A 20,346-nucleotide genomic window follows, 5' to 3' on the forward strand; every position below is an offset into this window, starting at 1 on the left:
AGCAGGTTTGGTCACGAGACAGGGGTCCGGGTTGCAGGTGGGTAGGAGTGATAGGTCGGGGGAGGCCTTGCCAGGTAGACCCGAAGTATCCCCAGTAGTGTCTGAACCTGAAGAGTTAGCTGAGGTCTCAGAGATTTAGGAGACCACCAGATAGTCGGGCCTATGTAGCACCAGGGGAGCAGACTGTGACCCCTCCCGTTTTGGGGAGCAACGTCACTGCCTAGTGGACCTGGATTGGACTTTTGTGTTTTGCAGGAAGGGTTGGCGAATCATCTCAACTTCATAAGGACATGACTAAATTTGGTGGGGGGGGGGAGACTGTAACACGCTGTAAGGTTTCACTGCTAATGTAATGGCTTCTCTGTAACGTTCCACTGCTGAGGTAATGGTTTCTCTGTAACAGCAATGTTTGGGTTATGACTAGAGATAACGAGGCATGCTCGCCAATGAGCAGGTTGTTGTTCGTTATTGTGTGTCTGGGAGCCAGGAATTCGTGGTCTTTTGCCAGGGAGAGATGAGGAGAGAAGACTCGAATGGCGAGAGTTGGTAGACCTCAGATGGAGTGGACTTGAAACGAGGGTTCAAAGGTCAGCGACGATTGGAGGAGGTCGATGGTGGATGAACGGCCTTATCAGAGAGCTCCAATGTTGTGCATTAGACTGTTTCATGAGAATGGGCCCTTTTTCTTTTCTTTACTAACCATATAGTCAAATTAAGAATTATAAAGCTCGATTGTTTAATCGCATATTGTGTACTGTTTGTTATTTCATGTTACTGATTTGTAACAGGAGACACATTGCGTAGCATCCACCCAAATGAGATTTCTTAAGTTTGGCCGGGCTGGGGGTGGGGGGGGGGGGGCTATCATCCACTATATTAAGCCGCTAGCTGAAGCGAGAGTTACATTAGTATAAAATTGATTACAAATCATTTGTGAGAAATGAAAATAACATACTTGAATGTAACCAACATCAATTTAGAAAATACTGTCATGTGATTATTTTTATGTAATTTTCTTTATCTCCAAACCTCTTTCCCTTTCTGAAATTACTGACTAGTCACCAAGGTACTAAATTATTTCTCTCTTCATTCACGTTGCAGCATTAATTCCTATGGATTTTGCCAATCATGAATCAGAACACGATTGACAATGCAATCCTTAGCAACTTGCTCAAAGCCACACTTTCAATTAGAGGTGCCTTTTTACCTCCAGATTTTAGAGGAGATTACCTCCCACTTACGCAGAAGAGACCAGGGATGAAATAAGAGTTACCACTGTGGTAATCCTTTTTTCTTCTGGTCTCAGATGGCAACATACTAACAACAAAGGCAGCAATTGGTTTTACAATTGGATTATATAACATTCTATATTATAGCATATTTCAGATTTTCTCAGACAGTGCTGCAATTGAATATTCAGTTACATTGAAAAATGAACCACTTAGAAGAATGAAAAACTTAAGAATACTTCCCATTTGTTTAAGTTCCTGTTGAAATGGCCTTTCCTGGTTCAGTGCACATACAATGACTTTTATAATGATGTGCTGAAAGCAAGTTGATCAAGTCTCAACTTGTCTCAAATTACATTTCACCACTACAGCCTGTCAACTATCAAACTTATAATTTGATGTAAAAATATAGTGTAATGTCAAAGGATTTCTGATTAACTCTATCTAAGCAGTCAGAACAGGTAAATTAACTTGCATAAAAATACCCATGGTTTGTTAAAGCCATGTACACAATTTCCAAGCAATAACAGAATGCTAGAAGAACTCAGTGGGTCGAGAAACGTTGATGTTTCAAGTCATGACTGTGCATCAAGGCTAAGAGAGAGGGAAAGAGCCAATATTTAGCAGTATGAGGTGGTGTGGGATAGAAAACTGGGTAGACAGGTGAAGCAAGTGGAGGATGCAGAGAGGGCATTGGTTACCCGTACTGGGAAATGTCAACATTCATATAATCAGTTTGTGAGTTACCCAAGCAGAATACAAGGATGTTGTTATTCCAAATTGCGTTTTGCCTTTCTGTGTCAAAAGAGCATGTCGAGGACAGAAAGGTCAGCATGGGAGCAGGAAGGAGTTAAATTAACATGCACCAGAAAATGAAGATGGCCACTGCAGGCAGAGTGCAAGTGCTTTGCGAAACAGTGGCCTAATCTATGCTTGTACAGGAGGTCACATTGTGTCTGTGACCCCATGCACATCCTGCATCACTCAGAAACCTCTTCCACCTCCTTTCCTGTGTCTGTAATTCTTGAAAAATTAACTGAGAGAAAAAGGAACACAATTATTCTGGTATAGCAGAACTACCTGTACTTTTGATCCACATCACATTAACACATACAGAATGTACCTCACCTCAATGCAAGGTGGTAAAATATACACAGTTTCTTAAAGAGTGTTTTTAATAAGCTCTGAAGATTCTACAATCAGTGTACTACACTGAGGATGCATTTAACGAAATTTGAGCACAGCAAGCTTCCACGTACACCAGTTACTAGATAATGTGACATTTCAGAGAAGCTGATTAAGAAATAAATATTAATTACAATACTGGGAAAGACTCCACAGGCCTTGTTCAGTATTGTGCCATAGCATCTTCAGTGCCCCCTTGACAGGCCACCGGCAGCATCTCTAAAGGTGCAGCATTCCCTCAATTGTTGCACTGCAGCATCAGCCTAGGTTGAGAGACAACAGCAAGTCTGAAATGACATTGACCCTGGAGGACCTGACAAGTTCTGTTCAGGGAACCGATCTCTGGAAATTGCCTGCTAGGCACCAGAATTCCAGTTGGCACTGTAGAAATGGATAGAAGTAAACACTTTGTAACGGAAAAAAGTGTTACATCTGCCCATTCATAGCCCCAAATAGTCCTTCCAGGTCAGGCAACACTTTACCTGTGGGTCTGTTGCAGTACTCTGTTCTCCCAGAGTGGCCACCTCTACATTAGTGAGACTCGAAATACAAAGGATTTCCCTGGGGCCAAACATTTTAATTCCAATCCCCATTCCCATTCTGACATGTCAATCTACAGCCTCCTCTACTGCCATGTGAAGCCTCTTTTAGGTTGGAGGAGCAACACCTCATATTCCATCCGGGTAGCCTCCAACCTGAGGGCATGACTACCGGTAATTTCTCCCCACTTCCCCCATCTCTCTTTTCCATTCCCATTCTGGCTCCCCTCTTACCTCTTCTCTTCACTTGTCTATCACCTCTCGCTGGTATCCAATAGACAACAGACAATAGGTGCAGAAGTAGACCATTCGGCCCTTCGAGCCTGCACCACCATTTTGAGATCATGGCTGATCATCTACTATCAATACCCGGTTCCTGCCGTCCCCATATCCCTTGATTCCCCTATCCATAAAATACCTATCTAACTCCTTCTTGAAAGCATCCAGAGAATTGGCCTCTACTGCCTTCCGAGGCAGTCCCTCCTCCTTCCCTCTCCAATGGCCTGCTCTTCTCCTAGCAGATTCCTGCTTTCTCAGCCCTTTTCCAGCAGTCACCTCTCAGCTTCTCACTTCATCCCTCCTCCATCATTCACCTACCTACCTTCTCCTTCACCTAACCCCTATCACCTGCTAGCTTGTACTCATTCCCCCCCCCCCCACCTTCTTTTTTGGGTTTCTTCCCCCCTCCTTTCCAGTCCTGGTGAAGGGTCTAAGCCCAAAACGTCAACTCTTTATTCCTTTCCACAGATACTGCCTACCTTGCTGAGTTCCTCCAGCATTCTGTGTGTGTTACTCTAGACAGAAGTGACCTGCTGGAAGTAGAGTCAGAGGAGATCAGAGTTGGCAACCTATCTCATGGTTAAATGCAAATTACAAGATTGTCCAAGACTGTTGGCATTGAGTTGAGTCTGCTCTATACCTCATGATTCACCAAGACCAGACCTACATTGTAACTAGTAGAAATGCCTCTAACAGCCTCGCGCTACTCAGGAATACAATCATCTATACACAGGACAATAGGGGTTAGGGTAGTGTAGATACATCCCCAAGGCCTCTAACAGAACATCCCATATGTACACAAAGATTCCCCATCAAATCTAGAGTCAGGCAAGGTTGCTGTCTCTATTCAGTCATATTGGTATGACCAAGTCTTTTGCCAAATACATGTGAAAGACACATATATAAGGGAGATGAGAATCCCAAGCAGCAGGAACACTCATTTTAGAGCTTCCCCAGATCGACTGTTCATCAGCATCTGCCATTAGTCTGAATTAAAGTTCAATGTAAAATTTACCACCAGAGTACATACCAGTCACCACAAACAACCCAGAGATTCTTTTTTCCTGCGGGCATACTTAGCAAACCATAGAACAGTAACTATTAAACAAAATGAATGATAAGCTGTACAAATGCAAATACAGTCGGCCCTCCTTATCTGCGGGGGATTGGTTCCGAGATCCCCCCGCGGATACCAAAAAACACAGATGCTCAAGTCCCTTATTTAACCTGTCTCAGGGCGGTGGTCTTTAGGACCCAGCAGAATCCCGGACTTTATTTAACATGTCTCAGTGCGGTGGACATTAGGACCCGGTGGCGCAGCCACGATCACGATCAAAAATAAGGTGGAAGTAATAAAGCGATTGGAAAGAGGTGAAACACCATCGGTCACTGGAAAAGCATTAGGCTACAGTCGGTCAACGATCGGAACAATTTTAATGGAGCATGTGAAAGGCCCTGCCCTGATGAAAGCTACAATTATTAATAAGCAACACAGTAGTTTAATTATTGAAATACGTATGTTTCTTAAGTGTTTTATATGCATACAAAGGTAAAATATGTACTACATACTAAGAAAAATGTTTGACTAACTGATGTTAAATAATACCAGATGTACCTGTTCTGACTTCAAATCCGACTTAAAGACAGACTCAGGAATGGAACTCATTCGTAACCCGGGGACTGCCTGTACTTTTAAGTCATTTCCAGATTACTTATAATACCTAATACAATGTAAATGCTATGTAAATAGTTGTTATACTGTATTGTTTAGGGAATAATGACAAGAAAAAAATAGTCTGTACATGCTCAAACACCGAGTGCTGGAAAGAGAACTTCCGGGTTTTCCCAATCCGTGGTTGGTTGAATCTGCGGATAAGGAGGGCCGACTGTATAAATAAATATTACTAAATAAAGAGAGCATGAAATAACAAGATAAAGAGTCCTTAAAGTAAGACCTTCGGTTGTGGGAACACCAGAAATAGAATGAGTGTAGTTATCCCCTTTTGTTCAAGAGCCTGCTGTTTGAAGAGTAATAACTGTTTTTGAACCTGGTTTTGCAAGTCCTGAAGCACTTGTACCTTCTACCTGATGGCAGCAGCGAGAAAAGAGCATGGCCTGGGTGGTGAGAATCTTTGATGATGGATGTTGCTTTCCTATGACAACATTTCACGTAGATGTGCTCAATGGTTTAGAGGGCTTTACCCGTGATGTACTGGGCTGAATCCAGTACCTTTTGGAGGATTTTCTGCTCAAAGGCATTGGTGTTCCCATACCAGGCTTCAATGCAGCTGGTCAATACACTTTCCACGTCACATCTATACAAGTTTGCCAAGGTTTTTGATGAGATGACATGCCAAATCTCCACCGACTCCTGAGGAAGTAGAGGCACAGCCTTGCTTGCTTTGCAATCATATTTATATGATGGGTCCAGGACAGGTCCTCCGAGACGGTGACACCCAGGAATTTAAAGTTACTGACTCGGTCCACCTCTGATCCTCCAATGAGTACTGGCTTTGGTTTCCCTCTCCTGAAATCTACATTCAGTTTCTTGACCTTGCTGACATTGAATGGGAAATTGTTGTTATTATACTACTCAGCCAAATGATCAATCACCCTCCTGTATGCTGATTCATCACCACCTTTGATATGGCCCACAACAGTGGTGCCATCAGCAAACTTGCATATGCTGTTGGAGCTGTACATAGCCACACAGTCATAGCTGTAAAGTGAGAAGAGCAGGGGGTTAAGCACACATCCTGCGGTGCTCCTGTGCTGATGGAGATTGAGGAGGAGATATTTTTGCCAATCCAAACTAACTGGGGTACGCAAATGAGGAACTCCAGGATCCAAATGCACAAGGGGATATTGAGGTCCTGGTCTTAAGAGTTTACTGATTAGTTTTGAGGCGATGATGGTTATAAATTCCGATCAGTAATCAATAAAGAGCATCCTGATATATGCATCTATGCTGCTCAGACGTTCCACGGTTGTGCGAAGAGCCAATGAGATGGCATCTGCTGTGGCATATTGGAACAGAGCCAAGTTGCCACTGAGACAGGAGCTGATTATGTTTCAACACCAGCCTCTCAAAACACTTCATCACTGTGTATGTAAGTGCCTCTGGGCGACAGTCATTGAGGCAGGTTACCACGTTCTTTTTGCCCACCGGTATGATTGATGCCTGCTTGAAGAAGTGGGTACTACATATTGCCATAGCGAGAGGCTGAAGATATCCATGAGCACACCAGTCAGCTAGTCAGCACAGGTCTTCAGTACTCAGCCAGGTACACTGGATGCTTTCCTTGGATTAACTCTCTTGAAGGCAGCCTCAAATACTCATCCCCACTGTAATGTATTATGTGAGTATTCGTAGGTCAGAGTGTGTATGACGTCAGAACGCGGGGTTTTGTAAAATGGAAGTCTGGTGAATAAACGTGTGTGTTTAATACTGCGGTGTCCGAGTCACATTAACGCTACATGGTGTCAGAAGAAAGCGGAAAGGAAAGGAAGAGAAGACACGTAAAAAGATGTCACAGTTACAACCACCATCGAGTTTAAGCCTACGAGGTAATATTGCTGAGAATTGGAAGGTACGGCTCCAGCAGTTTGAGCCTACGAGGTAATATTGCTGAGAATTGGAAGGTACGGCTCCAGCAGTTTGAGCTGTTTTACACCGCTAGTGGCGTAGATGACAAGATGGAGAAAGTGCAATGTGCTACGTTTCTGCATGTGGCTGGAGCAAAGGCAATAAAGGTTTGCAACACGTTTGTCTTCCAAGGTGAGCGAGATAAAATTGAAGTGTTGAAGAAAAAGTTTCAAGATTACTGCGAGCCAAGAAAAAACCTACCGTACATTCGACACATTTTTTACGAGGGCTCAAGGACCGACAGAGACTATAGACATCTACGTAACAGATTTGAAGAACAAGGCAAAAAACTGTGAGTTCGGACAACTGCATGATTCTTTAATACACGACAGGATTGTATGTGGCATATGAGATGATCATGTGAGAGGCAGGCTATTGAGAGAGGCGGAGCTTACATTGGAAAAAGCGATTGATATGTGCCGTGCTAGCGAGATCACGTCGAGTCAGGTTAAAGTGCTTAATGAAGAGACTGAAGTATGCAAAATAAAAGCTGTGAAAACTGACAAGAGTAGGACAAAGCCAGCTCCACAGGATAATCAAAAGGAAGTTAACTGCAACAGATGTGGTTATAAACATGGATACAGAAAATGTCCAGCCTTTGGTAAGACATGCAAATTATGCAGGGAAAAAATCACTTTGCAAAGATGTGCAAATTGTAGGAGCAAGCAAGGATAATGCATGCTGTGGAACAGAGTGAGTGCAACAGTGACATGTTCATTGGAACAATTGAAGTGGAACAGGAGGTATGCATCAAGAATATTGATAATGCAGAGATGGATGTTGAAGATGAATGGACTCAAGATCTGATAATAAACAGGAGGAATATGACATTTAAACTTGACACTGGGGCAAAGTGCAATGTAATGTCAGCAGAAACGTTCAACTCACTGGACATCAGAGGAAAACTTGGAAAATCCACCTGCAAGCTTGTTGGATATTTTGGCCACAAGACAGCATCATTGGGAAAGAAAACACTCACCTGTGTGTATAAAGGACAAAAACACAAGATAGAGTGTGAGATTGTGCAACAGCATGTTTCGGCAATACTAGGCAGAGCAACATGCATAGAGCTCGGCCTGGTGAAGCGAATCTATGGTGTTGAGAAAGAAAATGACTTTCTCAAAGACTTTACTGACTTGTTTTCTGGACTAGGATGTTTACCAGGGAAACACCATATCCAGATTGATCCAACTGTTGCACCAGTCGTGCATGCTCCGAGGAAGGTTCCAGTAGCTTTCAGGGATCGATTAGTGGAGGAGCTACACAGAATGGAACAGATGGGAGTCATAACGAGAGAAATAGAACTGGGTGAATAGTATGGTGACAGTGGTCACAGAGAAAAAGATTAGGATTTGCATGGGTCTCAAGATGGCGCTCATGGAGTAAACCGCTTCTAGGCTTTGCTCCAAACCTTTTACGTCTTTTTAACCTACAAACACCCCTTAAGGGATCTTCTTATACTTATTCTAAAGGGGTCTAAACATACAGAATTTTTCTTTTTAACAATTTGAATTATTCTCAACTTGCTGAAATGTCTAGAGCAAAAGAATCGAAACAGACGAAAGAACCGATAACTTTAGAAACAATTGTGAAGCTTATAGAAGACAAATTTGAAGAACTGGAGAGAAAAATAACCGTAAAGTTTTTTCAGTTTGACGAACGTTTGAAATTAGCTGAAGAAAAGCTCCAGACCCTTTCATTGGAATCACAAAAACAACAAGCAAGTATTTTGGTTCTTGAAGAAGCCGCTTGCAAGAAAGATCGTATAATTGAAAAAATACAAGAAGAGCAAACTTCGACTTCTCAACAGATGGATCGTTATAAAGTTAAAATGACTGATTTGGAAAATCGCTCTCGAAGACAAAATCTTCGATTAATTGGGATTCCAGAAAAATTTGAGAGCGGTGATCTTACCGTTTTCTTCTCTAAATTTCTAATGGACGTCTTGGGTCCAGAGGTACTGGACTCTCCCCCGGTAATCGATCGGGCACACCGTGTTTCCCGTTTTCGGTCTGATTCAAGTTTGAAACCACGACATGTAATTCTTCGGATCCATTACCCTCATACCAAAGAACGTTTGATTCGGGCGGCTTGAAAAAAGGGTATGATTTGCTATCAAGAGTTTAAATTTCGCATTCTGGAAGACTATAGCCCTGAAGTTTTAAGGGCTAGAATGGCTTTTAGATCGGTTATGTCGAAATTTCACCAGAAAGGCTGCAAGCAAGCGCTGTTATTTCCAGCACACTTGAGAGTCACTCTTGACGACGGAACTTTTCGGCTGTTTAAATCTCCAGTGGATGCTCAAAGTTTTCTGGAACAATGACATTCTATCGGGCTGACTAATGTAATTTAGCCTATAGATTTGGATCTGTTACAGAATGATGTTTGGGTTTTTTTTGGGTATGGCTTACATGTATTTCTTATATACGGTTAAAGCTTTTTTTTTGCTCGGTTTATTTTGACTTTATTATTTTTCCATATAACTAATCTATTAGCGTTGAAAATAACTTATTAGGGTTTTTCTTTTTTTTCTCCTTTTTACTTTTCTCTTTACTTTTCTTTTTAAGCTGATATATGCTTTTTTATACTCTTAACATTTAAATATTAAGATTTAAAAAAAAATAAAATGTCGTTTCTTCTTCTCGACAGACTTTAGTGCTTGGAACGTCATATCTGTTTTGATGTGTTTGAAAGTTCTAAACTTTCATTTAAAATACCAATCCAGTATTAGTCATTTATGGGTTTTATCGTTTTAATTCTTTTTTAACCCTTTTGTTTATATACATTTATAATACTAATTTTATATTTTAACTTTTGTTATACCAACCCTTTCTTATAATGTGGGTTGTTCGTATTTTTTTGTAACTTTGTTATGTCTGAGTTGCCGTCTTGAGACACGGGGGTAATTTTAGTATTAGATTGCTCGCTTGTCTCTTTTTGGCTTTTTTCCTGGGGTTCTGAGGATGGAAGGAGGGGGATTTTTCTTTTTTCTTTTCTTTTTGCCTGCGTTCTGCTTAGTTTTATTTCATGGGCTTATATGAAACTACAAAAATGGTCGCAGTGCTGTGACTTCCGGTTTCTCCTTGAACTTACTTCCTTCTTCCGGGTTCATGAGTTCACTTTTTTTTCAAACTTATGTGTTAATTGTAATAAATATTGTCAATATGGATAGGACTATTAACTTTGTTTCTTGGAATACTAATGGTTTAAATCATCCGATCAAACAGAAAAAAACATTCAAAGTATTCCATAGAATGAATGCTAATGTTATTTTTGTACAAGAGACTCATGTAAGGAAGGTGGATAGTCAACGGTTGTTTAGGTTTTGGAAGGGTCAACAGTATCACTCAAATTCGCAAGCCAAAGTAAGAGGTGTTTCTATTTTTATAGATTCATCAACTTCTTTTATACATTATGAAACAATTTCAGATCCGTAAGGTAGATTTTTGCTTATTACTGGTCTACTTTTTAATCAAAAAGTTGTTTTAGTTAATGTTTCTGCTCCAAATACTGATTGTCCTGAATTTTTTAAATGTTTATTTACATCCTTTCCTAATTTGAATCAATACAGATTGATAATGGGTGGGGATTTTAACTGTTGTTTAAACCCTTTGATGGATAGATCCAAGCCCACCCAAACTCTTCCGAATAAATCGGCTTCTCTCATTAACTCTTTTATGATTGATTCAGCTATTTGTGAAATTTGGCGTTTTTTACACCCTAACGACAAAGAATTTTCATATTTTTCCCATGTTTACCATAATTACTCAAGAATTGATTACTTTTTCATTGATCACCATTTAATTACAGATGTTATGGATTGTAAATATGACTCTATTACCATATCTGATCATGCACCTTTGAAGTTATCTATTAAGACGACGGATTCATATATTAATACTAAAGGTTGGAGGTTTAATCCTGTTTTATTGCAGGATCCTGACTTTGTCAACTTTATTAAACAGCAAATTGATTTGTTTTTCTCAACAAGTTTTACAGCAGAGATCTCTAGTGGAACTTTGTGGGATACTTTTAAGGCATATATTCATGGACAGATTATTTCATATTCTGCTGGAGTTAGGAAACGAACTAATTCTAAAATATTAACACTAGTTGATAAAATCAAAGCAATTGACAAGATTTATTCAATGACCCCTAGCAAAGAACTTTATAAAGAAAGAGTGGAACTTCAAATGGAGCATAGCTTACTATTATCCTCCTCGATTGAAAGTCAGTTAACTAAATCAAAAGCCCAATTCTATGTATATGGAGATAAGTCTGGTAAATTACTAGCTAACCAATTGAAAATTGTTTCGGATAAACGACAGATTATTAGGATTCGTAAACAAGATGGTACTTTGACGATCGATCACAAAGAGATAAATAAAGCCTTTCAAGATTTTTATAATTCCTTATATCAATCAGAATGTACTAAGGACTCTTCTATAATAAATGAATTTTTAAGGAAATTGAATATTCCAAAAGTAACTGTTGAGGATAGTGTATTTTTGGACACACCTATTACGGAGTCTGAAATAGAAAAGGCTATTTTTTCAATGAATTCGGGTAAAGCTTCTGGTCCAGATGGTTTTTCTGCAGAATTTTTTAAATCTTTTTCTTCCATACTTTCTCCTTGGCTTTGTAAAATTTTTAAAGATGCATTAAGTATAGGTAAACTACCACAATCTTTTTATGAAGCTTCTATTTCTTTAATTCTTAAAAAAGATAAAGACCCTACTGAATGCGCATCTTATCGGCCTATTGTTGAATACGGATTTTAAGATTTTTAGTAAAATTTTGGCTATTAGATTAGAAAATATATTACCTCGAATTATTTCTGAAGATCAGACTGGATTTATTAAAAATCGCTATTCATCTTTTAATATTAGAAAATTAATTAATATTTATACCTCTTCATCTAAAATACCAGAATGTGTCATTTCTTTAGATGCCGAAAAAGCATTTGATAGAGTCGAATGGCCATATTTATTTAATACAATGCAACATTTTAATTTTAGTTCAAAATTTATTTCATGGATTAAATTAATATACCATAAACCCTTAGCTTCGGTTTTTACCAATAATCAAAGATCCCCTTTTTTTCAGCTATTTTGTGGTACAAGGCAAGGTTGTCCTTTAAGTCCTTTATTATTTGACATTGCTTTAGAACCCTTGGCTATAGCTATTCGTGAATCACCCAATATTTTTGGTATTACCCGTGGGGAGACAACGTATAAGGTATCGTTATATGCGGATGACTTGTTATTATACATATCTGACCCTGAAAGATCTATTCCTGCTATTTCTTCTTTGCTTGCTCAATTTAGTAACTTTTCTGGTTATAAATTGAATTTTAATAAGAGTGAACTATTTCCATTAAATATGCATGTTCCAATTTATAATCATGTACCATATAGAATTGTTACAGATTATTTTACTTATTTAGGTATTAAAATTACTAAAAAACAAAGATTTATTTAAAATTAATTTTCTACCTTTAATCGATCAAATTAAGCAACTGGTTAATAGGTGGTCTCCATTATCTTTGTCTTTGGTAGGCAGAGTTAATGCCATTAAGATGATGATACTACCTAAATTTTTATATTTATTTCAAGCATTACCAATTTTTATTCCTAAATCTTTTTTTGATATGGTTGACTCTAAAATATCTTATTTGTGGCAGAACAAAAATCCTAGACTAGGCAAAAAATATTTACAGAAGCCTAAGAAGGAGGGCGGCTTGGCTCTACCAAACTTAAGATTTTACTATTGGGAAGTTAATATACGGTATTTAATATTCTGGACACAAGAATTGACTACAGCTGCTTGCCCACAATGGGTACATTTGGAATGTAAATCTGTGCAAGATTTTTCACTGATCTCAATCTTAGGATCTTCACTTCCTTTTTCATTATTCAAAATGAATAAACAGATAACTAATCCTATAGTCAAGTATACATTACGAATTTGGTTTCAATTTCGTAAATTTTTTGGCTTGAATAAGTTTATGCTGTCATGTCCTATAATATCTAACTACGTTTTTCGGCCTTCATCTATAGATCAAGCTTTTCTTTTATGGAAAACAAAAGGTATAACATGTTTTCGTGATCTGTTTTTGGATGATAACATTATGTCCTTTGAACAGCTATCTAATAAATATAATTTACCTAAAACATTTTTTTAGATATTTGCAAGTCAGAAATTTTCTGTATAATGAATTAAAGTCTTTTTCGAAAGAATGTCCATTGGACATTACAGAAAGAATTTTAGCCCTCAATCCTTGTCAAAAGGGTTTAGCAGCTATCATTTATAATATGATTATGAGTGTACAGCCAGATGTATCAGGAAAAATTAAGAAGGAATGGCAAGAAGAATTGCATTGTCCTATATCTACTGAGGAATGGGAAAAAATTTTATCATTGGTAAATTCGATCTCTATTTGTGCTAAACATGCCCTAATACAATTTAAGGTTGTACATAGAGCTCACATGTCTAAAGATAAACTTGCTCGATTTTATTCTTATGTTAATTCAACCTGTGACAGATGTCATTCTGATGTTGCTTCACTGACTCATATGTTTTGGTCCTGTCCTTGTTTACAAAATTATTGGAAAGATATTTTTAATATTATCTCAAGAGTTTTAAATATCAATCTCCAACCGCATCCTTTTACTGCAATTTTTGGTTTACCAATGATAGATAATAATCGTCTATCCGCTTCATCTCAACGAATGATTGCATTTGTTACATTAATGGCTAGAAGATCTATTTTACTGAATTGGAAAGAAATTAACCCTCCAACTGTATTTCAGTGGTTTTCTCAAACTATTTCTTGTCTGAGTTTAGAAAAAATTAGAAGTGTGGTTTTTGATTCTTCAGTTAAATTTGAGGAAACTTGGAGACCATTTATTCAACATTTTCATATGAGTTAAATGGTCTGATCCTAAACCTTACTGTTAATATCCTTAATTATTTGGATGGAGGTTCGGAGTTATCGGCACTACTGTATGTATTTAACATTATGCAATTGCCCATGTTGGTTAGTTTTTTTAAAGTTTTCTTTTAGTTATTGTTGGGGTTTTTTTTTCTCTTTTTCGATTCTTTTACATTAATACTATGAGTTTGGGAGGCCTTATATATTGATTATTACATATCTGATTGTTTATTTAAACTATTAATTATGTACTCTCAAACATTTTGTATTCATAGTTCACTAATGTTTTTCTTAAAATTAATAAAAAGATTTAAAAAGAAAAGAAAGGATTTGCATGGATCCACAAGATCTCAACCGAGCCATCAAAAGGGAGCACTATCCGCTGCTCACGGTTGAAGAGGTTGTCTCCCGCATGCCTAATGCAAAATACTTTTCAGTATTGGATGCAAATCAAGGTTTTTGGCAGATCAAGCTAGATGAAGAAAGTTCCAGATTATGCACTTTCAACATGCCCATAGGGAGATATCATTTCCTGCATCTACCCTTTGGGATTTCTTCTGCATCAGAGGTATTCCAGAGGTCAGTGGCACAAATGATTGAAGGCCTGGATGGAGTGGTCAGTATCACTGATGATTTGCTGATATGGGGTGACACCATTGAGGAGCATGATCAGAGATTGAGGAAGCTTCTGGAGAGAGCATGTGAGTACAACCTAAAACTGAACAAAAGTAAATGTAGGATCAGAACTACAGAGATCAAATACATAGGTCACGTACTCAGCGCTGATGGGCTAAAACCAGATAATGAAAAGGTCAGGGCTGTGGTACAGCTACCACCACCTGAAGACAAGCAAGGACTTTTGAGGTTCATGGGCATGATACAGTATCTTGCCAAGTTCATTCCCAACTTATCGGAGGTCAGTGCTCCACTTCGAAAGCTACTAGAGAGCAACACTGAATGGCATTGGGAAGATGAACAAAAGAAAAGTTTTGACACATTGAAGCAGTTGGTTACCAATGCAACAGCACTCAAGTTCTATGATGTCAATAAACCGGTGACAATGTCTGTGGATGCCAGTTCGGAAGGAATAGAAGCTGTTTTACTGCAGGATGGGAGGCCTGTGGCGTATGGATCACGAGCACTATGGATCACTGGCGTATGTCTCAGGATGCTGTTTGTAATGAAAATAAAAACAGCAATCCAAGAGAGCCTTTGCTTCCCCATCCACTACCAGGAAGACCATGGGAGAAGCTTGGCACAGATCTCTTTCGCTACAATGGTGCAGAATATCTGCTTTGTGTTGACTACTATTCAAAATATCCGGAAATCACCAAGTTAAGTGACACGTCCAGTCAAGGTGTCATTACCGCAATGAAGTCGACATTTGCAAGACATGGTATTCCAGATATTGTCGTCAGTGACAATGGTCCACAATATGCCAGTGGTGAGTTTAGAGAGTTTTCAGAAAGCTGGGAATCTCAACATGTTACTTCCAGTCTTGGGCACACTCAGTCTAATGGACAAGCAGAGAGAACTGTACAAACTGTGAAGAACATGCTCAAGAAGGAACAAAGCAGCAACAGTGACCCGTACGTTGCTCTACTTGAATACCACAACACACCAATTGAAGGTGTGGGGTTCTCTCCTGCACAGCTGTTGATGGGACGTCGTCTGAAGTCCAAGCTGCCAACATCCACAACTCTACTGACTCCTGAAGGTAATGCTCAAGTACATGACAAGCTAAAGTACAAGCAAATAAAGCAAAAGAGCTACTATGACAGACATACAAGACAGTTACCAGATAGATAGATACTTTATTCATCCCCATGGGGAAATTCAACATTTTTTCCAATGTCCCATACACTTATTGTAGCAAAACTAATTACATACAATACTTAACTCAGTAAAAATATGATATGCATCTAAAATCACCCTCTCAAAAAGCATTAATAATAGCTTTTAAAAAGTTCTTAAGTAGTTTACTTAAATACATTGAGTCCTAACCCCGGCACTTTAACATATCTTACTCCTGGCGGTTGAATTGTAAAGCCGAATGGCATTGGGGAGTATTGATCTCTTCATCCTGTCTGAGGAGCATTGCATCGATAGCAACCTGTCGCTGAAACTACTTCTCTGTCTCTGGATGGTGCTATGTAGAGGATGTTCAGGGTTTTCCATAATTGACCGTAGCCTACTCAGCGCCCTTCACTCTGCTACCGATGTTATACTCTCCAGTACTTTGCCCACGACAGAGCCCGCCTTCCTTACCAGCTTATTAAGACGTGAGGCGTCCCTCTTCTTAATGCTGCCTCCCCAACACTCCACCACAAAGAAGAGGGCGCTCTCCACAACTGACCTATAGAACATCTTCAGCATCTCATTACAAACATTGAATGACGCCAACCTTCTAAGGAAGTACAGTCGGCTCTGTGCCTTCCTGCACAAAGCATCTGTGTTGGCAGTCCAGTCTGCATATAGGTGAAAATGTCAGAATACAGAGAGGAGACACTTGGCAACCAGCTGTGGTTGTGAACAGGCATCAGCAACCAAGATCCTTCATAGTTCGCACGCCAGATGGAAGAGTCTACAGGAGGAACAGGAAGCATCTGCTGAAGACAGGTGAGAGGGCGTTTCCACGTACAGATACACAGGACATTTCCACAGATACAGACATGGAAACAAACCAGTGAGGGGTGTGACGAAACCCCATGACGCAATGACGGTGAAAGTTCGGCGCAGACAGACCGAGGTGGAAATGCAGACACAGAGGTTGCTTGAGAGACTGACTCTGAAGGACAAGCACAGTCACAGTTCTATCGCACAAGGTCTGGGAGACAAGTCAAACTTCCAGCGAGATACAGAGACTAGATCTACCTACAGTCTCGCACAGTTTGAGACAAAATCACACATGTTATAAGTTACAAGGTGTGAAATAAAAAGTTTATTTGTCTATGTTAGTAAAAGAAAATATACTGCTGTTAGTATTGTAAGATACAATGTAGAATACAATATAAGAAGTTAAGATTTTTATTAGTTTATGTCATGGCTGTTGTAATGTTAGAAAGTCATACCTAGAGGCATTGTTTTGGTAATTCATAGTATTGTAAAAAAAAACTTGAGAAGGGGGATGTAATGTATTATGTAAGTATTCGTAGGTCAGAGTGTGTATGACGTCAGAACGCGGGATTTTGTAAAATGGAAGTCTGGTAAATAAGCGTGTGTGTTTAACACTGCAGTGTCCGAGTCACATTAACGCTACACCCATGAGGAAGCCGGAGTAAAAAGGTGGGGAGAGGGGAAGGAAGCTAGCTGCTAGGTGATAGGTAAAGCCAGGTGAGTGGGTGGGAAAGGACTGGAAAAGAAGGAATCTGATAGGAGACCACAAGAGAAATGGAAGGAGAGGGCCCAGTAGAAGTTGCAGGCAGGTGAGAAGAGGTAAAAGGTCAGAGTGGAAATGGGGGGGGCTTAAGAGTAATTTTTTTTTAAAATCAGAGGAGAAATTGATATTCATGCCATCAGATTAGAGGCTACCCAGATGGCATACAAGGTGTTGCTCCTTCACCCTTGGGCTGGCCTCAACTTGGCACAAGGAGGCCATGGACTGACACATTGGAACTGAAATGGGAATCTGAATTCAAAATCACAAACGAGAAAATCTGCATATGCTGGAAATCCAAGCAAAACACACAAAATGCTGGAGGAACTCAGCAGGCCTGGCAAAGGGCTTCGGCCCAAATCGTCAGCTGTACCCTTTTCCATAGATGCTGGCTGGCCTGCTGAGTTCCTCCAGCATTTTGTATATTGGAATTAAAATATCTGGTCACAAGAAAGTTTCACTTGTTCACTCAATGAATCGGTTCCCCCAATTTACAATGGGTCTCACCAATGTAACAAAGGCCACATTAGGAGCACCAGACACAACAGACAGCCCCAATAGATTCAGAGGTGAAGTGTTGCCTCACCTGGAAGGACTATTTTGGGCCCTGAGTGGGGGGGGGGGGGGGGGGGGGGGAGAACTGAATGCATTTTTGGCTGCTTACAAGGATAAGTGCCAAGAGAAAGATTAGTGGGGAGGAATGAATGGACAAGGGAATGGCGGAGGGAGTGATCCCTGAGGAAAGTGGAGAGTGATGGGGTGGCAATGATATGTTTAGTGGTGGAATCCCTTAGGTGATAGTGGAAAATGCAGAGTATGTGTTAGAGGCTGATGGAGTGGTGTGTAAGGACAGGAGGAACTCTATCAGTTTTAAGGCAGCAGGAAGTTGGAGATTGATGACAAGTCATATAGGCAGATGTCTGCACTTCAGTCAAGACCCTGCGGTGGTTGCTGTGGACTGATTTCCAAAGTCATTTGGCTTCATCTCCAGAACTCATAAACAATTGCAAAACCTCGCTCTGCTGATGAAGAGAAAGGACCTTCCCATAAGATTATTCATGCACAGCTGGAATTTCAATCATATGGCAAGTTGCTCTTAACGGTGTCCGTGGAGTGGTTGAAGTCAATCACTGCTTCGTAGGTTGTAAGTTTGCCATAAATAGATGCAATAGAACAGTGCAGCACAGAACAGGCCCTTTGGACCATGATGTTGTGCCAAATTAAACTAGTAATTAAAATTGGTTCATATTATCACATGTACTGAGGTACAGTGAAAAACTTACAATCCATACAGAGCAATTAATTACAACAGTGCACTGAGGTAGTCCCTTCTGCTTACTCAAGATTAGATTGTTTAATGTCATTTCCTGTGCACAAGTGTAAAGAAGAACAAAATAGTTGTTATTCTGGATCTGATACAGCACAAAACAAAACATGAAAGATAAAGAACACAATGATGATTTAAAAAAGTATGAATACACAAGATAGCTTATATAAATAGATTGATTGCATGTCCATAAAGAGACGCTAGGCTATACATAAGGTGACTGGCCGGAAATAATGAAGTAGTGGTGGAATTAGTGAGCGGGGGTGTTGATCATCATTATAGCTTGGGGAAAGTAACTGTTTTTGAGTCCATATCCCTCCATTCTCTTTATATTCATGTGTCTATTTAGGAACATCTTATATCTGCCTCCAGTATCACCCCGGCAGCACATTCCAGGCACCCATTACACTCTGTGTAAAGCCCCACATACCTCCTTTGAACCTACCCACTCTCGCCCTAAATTAACACTAGATCCTGGCACAAAGATACTTGCTGTTTACTCTATGACCCTCATAATCTTATTAACTTCTATCAGGTCTCCCCCTCAGCCTCCATCACTCTGGAGAAAGCAACCTAAGTTTGTCCAGCCTCTCCTCAGAGCACACACCCTCCACGCCAAGCAATGTACAGGTAAACCTCTTCTGCACCCTCTCCAAAGTCTCTGCATCCCATCATGAGACAACCAGAATTGAATACAATATTCCAGGTGCGGCCTAAACAAAACTGTATGAAGCTGCAACATAAATTCCAGACTCTTGAACTCAATGCCCCAAATGATAAAGGAAAGCATGCTATATGCCTTCTTTACCACCCTTTCAACCTGTGCATCTATTTTTAGGGAGGAAGTTCTGGGAGACTTCTTTAGAAAGCAATGGTCTTTCTTGATGTGCAGCCCAATAATACAAGACTTTGTGTTCCACAAAATGATCTCAGAATCACATTCTGAGACAGGTGCCAACTGTGGCTGAATGATTATTAAGTCAGTTAGTATAAAGATGCACTCTTCCGCCCAAAGTTTTTTGGGCTTTCCAGTACAAGAAGGCACCCACAGCCAGCAGTTTTCAAGGTGAAGGAGTACATGAGGTGGGAAGTTTGGTACAGGTACCACCACGGTTGTAGGGGCAGAACCCCGTCTGAAGTTCTGAAGTACAGCAGCCTCTCACCGATGCAACGTTTGGGCTGAAACAGTGACATTGACAATATTGTAGGTAAATATAGTGAAGTGTTTGGTATAGGGAACTAAAATAATGACAAGTTCTGTGCATATTTTATGGCTAAAATCTATTTCGGGTGGGGGAAATCAATCAACCTAGATTGGTGTGCTGTCCAATTTTCCCCATCTTCCGACCGAGAGTGCACACAGTCTAGATTGGTACCCACACGCAGCCGTCCGTTCAGAAGCAGACGGGCCGCTTGCTTGCTTCCTTCCTTCCCCTCGCCCACGGCAGCAGCAGTCCACTTACCAGCCGCGCGTCCACTGAAGTTTCGCCCCCGGCTCCCAAGCTAACCCGCACGATCAAACCGCCGCCCGGTTCAAATCCAGCGCGCATGCGCCACCGGTCCTTGGCTACGGCGGGGCCTGTTCGCCGCTGCCGCCGTCGAAATCCCAACATAATTCCCACTCTTCCCTCATCATCAAAATCAAACGAACACTCGCAAATATATAATATATATATATATATAGAGAGAGAGAAAGAGTGATAGCAGGGTTGGGCTGCAGTGACGCCGGATTAAAATTATGAAAATAAAGTACCGCCTGTGAATTGGCGAGAAAGTGCAATTTAATGACAAGCCCCATTTCTATTCGTACGAAGCCCTGGAGAGATTTGAA

General features: G+C 40.1%; 1 protein-coding gene across 2 annotated transcripts in view; it reads right to left on the reverse strand.

Moving 5' to 3' along the window:
- The window catches only part of slx4ip (SLX4 interacting protein), a 142,922-nt gene extending 122,792 nt beyond the window's left edge, over nt 1-20,130 (reverse strand). Inside the window, exon 1 of one of the 2 annotated variants that reach the window (XM_073051286.1) lies at nt 19,979-20,130. In XM_073051286.1, coding sequence (XP_072907387.1) covers nt 19,979-20,128 — 150 coding nt within the window. In that variant the 5' untranslated portion in view covers nt 20,129-20,130. The remainder of the gene's footprint in view (nt 1-19,978) is intronic. The other variant, XM_073051287.1, reaches the window with a different exon arrangement.
- Between the last annotated feature and the right edge of the window lie 216 nt (nt 20,131-20,346).

Source organism: Hemitrygon akajei, chromosome 7, assembly GCF_048418815.1.
Source record: "Hemitrygon akajei chromosome 7, sHemAka1.3, whole genome shotgun sequence".
NCBI lineage: Eukaryota > Metazoa > Chordata > Chondrichthyes > Myliobatiformes > Dasyatidae > Hemitrygon > Hemitrygon akajei.